Below are 9,809 nucleotides of genomic sequence, written 5' to 3'. Positions count from 1 at the left end.
GCAACAAGAACAAAAAATCAATCATTACATTACAAAACAGAAAGCATAAATAGACAATGACAATGGTCATTTATTACACATTCATCTAAATCACTGGCTCCTACAAAAAACTTAAGTACACAACAAAGAGAACGCATAATGCAGAAGCTGCTGTCTGCATTAAATAAGAAGGGGAAACCAGCGCAAGGCACAATCAACGCACTTGCAATTGAGTTTGAAGTTTTTAGGAAAACAATTACACGATTGTGGAATGATGTCAAGAAGCAGATGACAAACAACACCACAGTGATTAACCTCAACAGCAAGAGAGGGGGCAGAGAAGCAGCAAACAAAATAAAATTCGATGAAGAAAATTCAAGGCCATCAAATATGAACTCAAGGGTACTCAACATTCAGTAGCAAAAGCAGATGGAAGTGTCACAATCAACGGTGTGTAGGTGGAAGAGGAACAAAGTAATAAGAAGGCACACAAACGCAATCAAACCGACTTTGAATGAAAACAACAAGTTACACAGGTTAAGCTTTGCATTATCTAAATGTGAATATGATGAACAAAATGATGCATTCAAGTTTAAGCCATATACTAACGTTGTTCACATAGATGAAAAACACTTCTATCTAACCCGAGAGACACAGAGTTATTATCTAGCTCCGGGTGAAGTAGAACCACATAGAGAATGTCAATCAAAAAGGTTCATACCAAAAATCATGTTTATGTGTGCTGTAACAAAGCCTATATTTACAACTGAAGGTGATGTTTTTTTTGATGGTAAGATAGGCATTTGGCCATTTATTACACAGGAGCCAGCAAAAAGAAGCTCAAAGAACAGGAAAAGGGGGGAGATGGAAACTAAACCAATACAATCAATCACAAAAGAGCACATTAGAGAAATGCTTATCACTAATGTGCTGCCAACCATTAGAGCAAAATGGCCTGCAGAATTGTCCAAGCATATTTACATTCAACAAGACAATGCCAAACCTCATATAGCACACAATGACAGAGAATTTTTAGAAGAGGCAATGAAAGATGGATTTAATATACAATTAGTGCAACAACCTCCAAATTCCCCTGACATGAACGTGCTAGATCTAGGTTTTTTTAGATCAATTCAAGCTTTGCAATATCAAAAATCTGCTTACAATGTTAAAGAGTTACTTAGGGCTGTGAATAATGCATTTCAAAATCTGAGTCCACAATGTTTAAGGTTTGTATTCATCACTTTACAAGCTTGTATGATAGAGGTCATGAAAAGACAGGGGGGTTTTGACTATCACATTCCTCACATGAACAAAACAAAGGCAGCAAGGGAAGGGACTTTACCAGATTACCTGACTATTGACAAACAAGTGGTTGTTGATTCACTTCAATATTTATTCACAAAGCTAAGTACAGAAAAAATGAATCAGCTTGTGGAACTCATTGGGTATGCAGGGGGATATGATGAAGGGGATTTGAATGTAGAAATATCAGAAGTAAACAACAACCAATCTCAACGAATTTCAGCAGTTGCAACAGAAAGCATCATATGAGCAAAAGAACAGCAACCAACAAAATTTTTTGGGACACAGAGGAAAACAACAACAACACAGAAGATCAGCCAACACAACCTTAACCAACACAGCTACATGTTTGAAATGTAAATTCCTTTTAAATTTGGACATATTTTTGGGATCTTTAACACGGGATGTTTCAGATGCAAACAACAAAAATTTTATGTTGTTTTCAATGAAACATTTTTATTCAAATATACATTAATGAAAAAATTGGTTGTTTTAGTACTCTCAGGTAATTTTTTTTTTGAAATCATTGAGTACAAAATCGAACATCTTTGTGCATTAAACGTTGGAAAACAATCCAAACCCCCTTTGTTCGATTTTATGGTGGCTAAAACTGCTCTCACTTTCAGATCACAGAGCAATGAAATTAAATGCATAAAAAACGTTTAACTTAAAAATCATCATCAGTCAAAATGAACATGCACCAACACAAACAGAAACTCACTTGAGAAAGGACCTAGCTTATCAAGCCAATCTTCTTCTTCACAATCAGTATTCGAAAAAACAGCATCAATGGAAGAATATTCACGATCAGGATACATATCAGGCTCAGGTGTGTAAATGGGTTCACCTTCAGAGTCAAGTTCTCTTCCCCACTTAGGATCAGTCTCAACAGAAGTTGAGTCATCATTGTAATCAAAAGACTCTTCCTCAAACGATTTCAGTCCAGATCTAGGGTTTCCATCATCGAACCCTTTAAAGTCTATCTTAGACGGCGATTTGTAAGGAGATTTGGGGATTCTCAGAAGTAAAGAAGTACGTGAGTTAGGGTTTTTCATGGGTGAGTCGATTGTCGAGTTAGGATTCTTCAGGGGGGATTTAAAAGGCGAACTGGAGTTTGCCATGACAACAACACGAAAGAAATTAAGGAATAAGGTGAAGCTTCAACCCAGATCTAGGGTTATTAGACAACAACACAGAAGAAATAAAGGAAGATGGTGAAGCTGCAACCCAGATTTAGGGTTTTCAGAGAAGAACAAGAAAGAAGATAAGGAAGAAGGTGAAGATTTCAACCCAGGATTATGAGAAAACGGCAAGATGAATGGGGAATGGGTAGGGTTTTAGGTTTATAAAGGGAGGGAGTGTGTAAATGGGTGGGTATTAATTAGGATTTAAGTATGTTGATTAATTATAAGGGAGGGAAAATTAGTAAGGGTAATAGAGGGTATAATTGAAAATAGGATAAAGTACTAAGGGTATAATAGTCAAAAATGTATGCCAAAAATAGAAATGGGACATTTAAGGTGACTTGATCATAAAAGAAAATGGGACACCTAAGCTGAATAGGAGGGAGTACTACTTTTCTCCTTATATTTTCCCTACCTTTTAACATTATTAAAATTGTATAGAGAGAAAAAAATTGAATAAGAATTAAAGAAAACGGTAAAGACAATGTAAATATTAGCAAAATTAAATGAACAAAAGATCTTTACAATGATTAAAAGCACTTGTTAAATGAATAGAGTATTTGCATGTTGAACAAAAAGTTTAAAATTTAACCCCTATCAAACACACAGACATTAATTACAGGTTTTTTTTTGACTATACACGTCTCTTTTCGCTCAATCCTTGTGGGGTACAAGCGTACAGCCATAAGGGTATAATGAGATGGTCCTTTGCCTTTTACGGTAATCTTTGCCAACGGAGAGAGTATCTTTGAGCGGAATATCGGAAAAATTGAAGTTTTTATACCATTCGTTTTTATATTTGGACAATTGCTTCTCTAGCCTGATCTGATTGTTAAGGAATCAGTTTTTTCAAAATTTAAGCATTTTCGCTTGTAAGGTTAGCAGAGTCATTTCAAGATCTTACTAATCGAGATCATACTGATTACTGGACTGGCGATGGCATTGATGGGATGAGACGAACCATTTTGTTTGAATCACTGGGTAATTATGATTTATCGCTTTTTTTACATTCATGTATAATTCCCCTAATTGATCTGTTACAATTTTGTGCTTTTCAAATTTCTCAGCATTTGCTCGATTTCGTTTGTTTGTTGGATATTTGTCAAATTCCTTACTCTTAACAAGAGCTACAATTTTCTACTTGTTCTGAAGTTTCCCAACGTTATTTTGGATCAAAAGTCGTTTAATTTAAGTTAAACTTGCTCTTTTTTGATGAAATTTCAAAGTAACAATTAGTAAGCAGCCGTTCCGCAATTCACTACCGCACACCTTTCTTCTATTACCCATTGATTTATATTTTCCTATTCTGCTAGAATCGTAGAGCTTAATCTTGTTAAAGATTGTGGGAGCTAATTTGCAATGTATTTCGTCCTGTTCACTATATTTTCATCTTTCTTTTTTACTTTGTTCAATTGTGTTTATCATCAAATATATGTGAAGTATATTCGTCATTCTAGTCGCATATTAATAGTATTGAAGATTATTGTTTCAGGGTTTTTTCTAATTTTGATTTTGATTTGGGTTAATATGGGATTACTTTAAGGGTTTAAAGCTTTCTATCATAAAATCTTAAGATTCTTAAGCATTTTCTAGATTTGCTTCAAATTAGTATTCTTATCTATTTATGATGTTAATCATGAGAAATATCAAAAGACTAGAAATAAGAAGTTGGAATAAAATCTGAGTTAATTGTGAACCGAAAGAGTCTTCATAATTTAGATGGATTTCCTAGGCCGTACACTTCATAATTTATTTCAAGCTAAATCAAATAGTGTTTTTTTGTTGGTGGCAAGTTTGTGGCTTTAAATTTTGAGTGTTAATGTCTTTAATGCACTTTTTCTGATATTGCAAGTAATTTTGATGTTTCATGTTCCTATTTTTTCCACTTCATATTGAAAAAGTAGACGACATAGGTGTATTCGATTGCAAGAACGTACTATATCTACATTCTAGAATGAGTTCACTGCATGTTAAAGTGATGTTTGAACATGCTGAAATTGTTGTTATGAATGAATAACTTTGCTGAACAAAATAGAAATTTACCCATTCTATCTTGTTCCTCATTTATGCATTTGAGATTTCTTGCGAGATTGTTGTGTAGATTTACTTGAACACTAATGGAGAAATTTTCAAATAGGCATTGGACTATGAATGGCTGCCAAAATCATGTAGATTGAGGATAGATGTTCTCACGATGCTTGGTCATACTCTTCAAGTGTTTTATCTAATGATCATCTTGCTTCTGTTTGGTCTCTTTTGTGTTTGTTTCAAAAATATAAATGACATTTAGTTTTAAAATAATTTAAAACAGTTTTGAGAAAATAGAAAACAAAAAACTAAAATTGTTTTTCTAGTGTTTAGAAAAATGAAAAACTAAAACAGAAAATTATGCCGAACAAAGGTTTTTTTTGGTCAGAATAAGAGTTCTTTGTAATTTTTTGTTTCAGTTGACATCTTAATGGTACAACAATGAATAATTTATATTTGAATTAGTGTTGTGATGTGCATCTACTTTGTTGTTTTTTGTTTCAGTTGATATCTTAATGTTATAGCAATCAATAATTTATATTTGAATTAGTGTTGTGTAGGTACTTTGTTTGCATCAGGAATTTATTTTGGAGCAGCTAGTTGTGTGTGTTTTAATAAAGGTAATTTTCCATCTTGCTTCCTATTAGTTGCACAAGTTGTGAGCTTAAGTTGAAAAAGAATTATAAAGACTTAGGATGGATGAGTAACTAATATATGTGCTTTAACCAAAGAGAAGGAAGGTGCACAATTTGGGAGCTTAAGTTGAAAAAGAATTCTTCCCCTATTAAAGACTTAGGATGGATGAGTAACTAATATATGTGCTTTAACCAAAGTGAAGGAAGGTTTGTACTTTAGCACTTTGCTTTATTTTCTGAGCTATTAAGCATATTTTCAATAAGGCTCTCAATAATTGATCATATATGGCTTCGTCTATTTGATTATAAGGCAAAATACAATATACATGGCCGATTTCTCAGTGTGTGTTTCCGTAAGGATAGTCTTGCCATTTGTTTTATTTGTGGCTTGAAGGGAGGGAGGTTCAACTAGCCGTTTAATTTCCTCACTAGAGCTAGGAACAATAGATAATGTATACTTTCCGAGCTTTAACATTCTTTACATGTTAACGATTCAGTGAATGCGTTGAGTAGGTAAAAATTAAGCAAGCCATTACAGCCTGTTTCTTTGAATCAAATGATAATTAATTTCCACGTGATGTGTCTGAATTTCTGGCATTGTGTGGGGAAGACTAATAATCACACTGCAATGTAAGTGGTTGACTTCTAAGGATGTTGTTGCGATGGCTGAGAATGATTTAGATTCGTGTGCTTATTCTGATTCTAACAAACAAGCGAATATTCAAAAAAAAGTCAGGCATGGTTATTATAATCAATTGGGACAAACAGACCAGCAACCTAATCTGAGTTAGAGGAAGACATAATTAATTGAAACCTTTGGATTTTCACCTTGTCCAAAATTTGTCGGTATGTCTTGTGGAAATTAAGTTTTTGTTGGAAACAAAATGCGGTGATGCGCAAAGCTTTGAACTTTTGTGCATTGAGACATTGGCATCTTGTGTTAGCCTTTACACTTTTTTCTTTTTATGTAGTTTTCTTTGTCTTTTATATGTGGTATCTAATAATTTTTCTTAAATCTTAACTACAACATTGTGGGCAAAAGATTTGTAGTTTTTTGGTTTTAGGTTGTAATGGACTATATTGAAATAGCTCATTTAATCATTTGCACTATTTATTTATGTGAAGTTGTGGATGGTTTTTTATACCACGGGTCAATCGGAAACAATATTATAATTATCCCTAGTAAGGGTAAGATTGCGTATATCCGACCCCCGAAACCTTACCCTAGGTGGGAGCCTCTTAATGACAATGGGTAACAAATGAAGTTAATTGTGTTAAGGGTTCTAAGCCTTAGAAGTTAATTGTGTTAAGGGTTCTAAGCCTTAGAAGTTGTGTGTGATTTGATTTTTTTTCTTGTGTTAAGATGCTTGGGACACTCCGTACAAGACGTCGTTACCGTTATGGCGTACATATGTGTGCAGTTACAGCAGCCTTGCTCCTCCTCCTTTCAGTCTCACTTCTTTATAACCGCCTCACCGCAAACCAAAGCAAACATTTTAAGGATGATAGACTTGCTTCCACTAATGACTCTTTTAGTGTTGATGACCCACTTCTTCAAGATTCTGATCCTGAACTCAGGGCTACATTGTCGGATGACCAAATTGATGAGCTTGACATCATTGATGATGACTCTAAGGTTTCAAATGAAGAGGAGATCCTGAGGGGTCTTGAATCTGAAGGGGAGGATAATGAACCCAAGATTGCTTCCGGTTCATCTACTGGTTACTACTTTGATCATGTTTCTCAAGTAATTCGTCGTGCGTTTGATGGTCAATCCATTGATGAATTTGACCGTTGGGAGGCTCATTCTACAATGTTTGATGTTGGGCGTGCTTCTGATGACAATCCTAGTAAGGTTGATATATCCTTAATGATTGAATGTTTCCTCGTGTTGCTATGAACTTCATTTTAATGACTATTCAAAAATGTTACTTGTGGCTCAAATCCTCCTGACTACCCTTGATCATCTATTTCCTTTTTTGAGGTATTTTTGGGGGTGTTGAGAGGCAGTAGCTCTATGCATTTGCTCTATCCCCCCTCTATGCAGATCATTACAATCAGTTTTTTTTCCTCTGGATTTGAATATCTGTAATTGATGGGAAAATACTTGTATGACTAGGTAGCATTTGGTTCAGATGATGTACCTGTAGACGAGGAGGTAAGAAGGAAGGTGCTAAAAGTTGGCAGCATTGAGGATGCACTTCTAATTAAAAAATTGGATTCCCATGTTTCACCTTTGAGGGAGGGTTGGGCAGCTTGGTTTGATGCCAAGAGTGTTTTCCTGAGGAAAGATAGGATGTTCAAGTCCAGCTTGGAGATGTTAAACCCTCTGAACAATATGCATTTACAGGACCCTGATGGGTCCGGTGCAACTGGGCTGACTAGAGGAGATAAACTAGTGCTGAAGGAATTGCTCCTCAATTTGAAGAAAAATTGGCCCTTGAGGGATTCCAACATTGAAGCAGACAAAGCTAATGTTAATCATTCCGCTAAACAAATACCTGTGCTTAAAACATCCTAGTAGATGATGATCTCAGTAAGCAAAAGAGCCTGTTTAAGGTTGAGTTTTCTCTTGAAGGTATAATTCTATCACTCTATCATAAGTCTGTTCTCTTCTTGTTTCTTTGTTTTTAAAGGACAATCCCTTTTAGTTTAACTCTTATTTGTTTTCTCGGAGTATAATTTGACAATGTAAATATTTTAAGAAAAATTTCCTGCTATGTGTTTCCTCGGTTCGATATTAATTGTTACACTTGGTTTGGGCATGGTTATGAAGCATTAGAAGTTAGAAAGATAAAAGAGAACAAAAAACTCTGCATGAAAACAGAGACAGTAAGCACCAATGAGCGAAAAAGATGTACTATAACACTAACAATGAAACATCCTGAAAGGGTAAGTGGGAATTAAATAGAAGTATACAGCTACGCCAGTAAGAAAAAACACAACTACGAATTTGTTTTCCCGGTGCAACAAAAACTAACATCTGAATGTTGAATTTCTTTTTACATTTTGAGCATTTTCGGTGTATTAATTTAAGTAGCTTTTGGTGGTTCGGTGAGGTTAAAACAATATTTAAATAAAATATAACTATTCGGCAAAGTAGTAGTTTAAGTAGCATTTTAGTGGTGTGGGTAGCTGTTTTCAGAATGTTACAGCCTACAGCCTACAGCCTACAGCCTCCAGCCTTCTAAGATTTTCAGAATGTGTTAAAACAGGAAGGCATTATCCAGGAGAAACTTTCTGCTGTATTATTTTGGAGGACCGGTAATTTAGCGCAACATCGATTTACGATATCCTGGGATTTAAAAATTTGCAAATACTGATTGCTATTGATCGCCATTTTTTCTCGTTCATCAGTTTTGAAGGTAAGCTGATTTCGGCATGTGGGCGTGAACGTCAACGTTTTAATTTGCCTGTACTGTGGCCTGTTTGGCTTGTTGATTAAGGACTCTGTTTCTTTGGTTAGTGTTAGAATTAAGAGGTATTACTGTGTTTTGAGCATTGAAATTAATCACCTTATAGACTTTGAGATTTCCATTTATTTATACCCTTTATGAATATGAGAATGGAAGAAAGGAATGAATACAGGACATTCTAAAGTTTTGGTGATTGTCAATGTTGATGGCAACTAGAAGAGAGCTTTGGAATTAATATTTGAGATTTTTCATGGAGTGTTAATGGCATTTCTACAATAATGCTAAGTTATAAATAGTGTTAATGAGAATGATTTTTTGCATTATTTACATGTAGTGTATTATATTTATGGCAGTCCTACCGCCTACGATAATGCTAAGTTATAAATATTGATAATGAGAATGAATTTTAGTCTTAGTTTCATGTAGTGTATTATGACAGTCCTATAATAATGCTAAGTACTCCGTTCTCTAATGTTCTTCTATTTGGAATATTACTACTTAAGGAGAGAGATATTAATTAATGTTTTTAACACATATTTAGAAGATAAAATATGTCTATATGAGATCTCGTTAGATTCATCTTAATGTATACTTTTTTATTATGTAATTTTTATAATTTTTATTATGTGTATTTAAAGATATTGAGATTTAAAATTTGCTTTGAAAACTGTGCAAATAATAAGCGAGAACAAAAAAGAATGGAGGGAGTAATAAATAATGATAATGAAAATGAATTTTATCGTTATTTTCATTTAGTGTATTGTGACATTTCGATTGATAATAAAGCTTCGTAATTTTATCTATCTAGCTACTCTTGTGAGAGATCATCTCTCAAAGAGACGACCTCAAATAAGAAGCTCACATTCTTATTTTCTCTTTAATTTGTATTAAATGGGCTATTTAGTCTATATTATCTAATGGTTTCTTGGAGAGATCGTCTCTCACAAAAATTTGTGTTATATATAATTTTTCATTTCAACAATAGTTTTTAAGTTCTAATGAATTCCAAATTTCCAACATGTGTTGTGAAAAAAAAATTACATTAAAGTTTTTTTTATCATTTACACCATTTGCAATCAACAAAATCGGTTAATATGATTAGAGGTAATTATGGTCAACCAGTTGGGCCGAAATAGCGCCTCAAAATGATTCATGCTCCCTCTGATTCTCCTTTTGATATATCAATTTCTCTTTATTTACTTTTAATTGGGGTAAGTTTTGTACGAGAACATTTTATCTTGAGACAAACATATATAATTATT

At 34.0% G+C, this 9,809-nt stretch overlaps 1 protein-coding gene across 8 annotated transcripts; it reads left to right on the top strand.

Annotated features, from left to right (window-relative positions):
• The first annotated feature begins 3,114 nt into the window (after positions 1–3,114).
• On the top strand, positions 3,115–9,068 carry LOC130820482 (uncharacterized protein At4g19900-like). 8 transcript variants are annotated; one of them, XR_009045215.1, is made up of 6 exons: positions 3,115–3,449; positions 5,057–5,116; positions 5,233–5,338; positions 6,495–6,986; positions 7,251–7,709; positions 8,347–9,068. XR_009045215.1 is itself a non-coding variant. In XM_057685873.1 (5 exons), the coding sequence occupies exons 4-5, from the start codon at positions 6,495–6,497 to the stop codon at positions 7,650–7,652; spliced, it is 894 nt and encodes a 297-aa protein (XP_057541856.1). In that variant the 5' UTR covers positions 3,144–3,449; positions 5,047–5,116; positions 5,228–5,338; the 3' UTR covers positions 7,653–8,339. The 8 variants fall into 8 exon arrangements, 3 of the variants coding, with proteins under 3 accessions (XP_057541854.1, XP_057541857.1, XP_057541856.1); XR_009045214.1 differs by having other exon boundaries at positions 5,228–5,338; XR_009045212.1 differs by having other exon boundaries at positions 5,047–5,116; positions 5,228–5,338.
• The last annotated feature ends 741 nt before the right edge of the window (positions 9,069–9,809 follow it).

Source organism: Amaranthus tricolor, chromosome 8 (assembly GCF_026212465.1).
Source record: "Amaranthus tricolor cultivar Red isolate AtriRed21 chromosome 8, ASM2621246v1, whole genome shotgun sequence".
Lineage (NCBI taxonomy): Eukaryota > Viridiplantae > Streptophyta > Magnoliopsida > Caryophyllales > Amaranthaceae > Amaranthus > Amaranthus tricolor.
This window is presented reverse-complemented; position numbering and strand designations above follow the sequence as displayed.

Bases quoted from the DNA above. Each gene is read 5' to 3' on its own strand.
- LOC130820482 (XM_057685871.1), top strand. From the start codon at position 6,495: ATGCTTGGGACACTCCGTACAAGACGTCGTTACCGTTATGGCGTACAT. The intron at 6,987-7,250 runs GTTGATATATCC...TTGTATGACTAG, and splicing joins CTGATGACAATCCTAGTAAG to GTAGCATTTGGTTCAGATGA.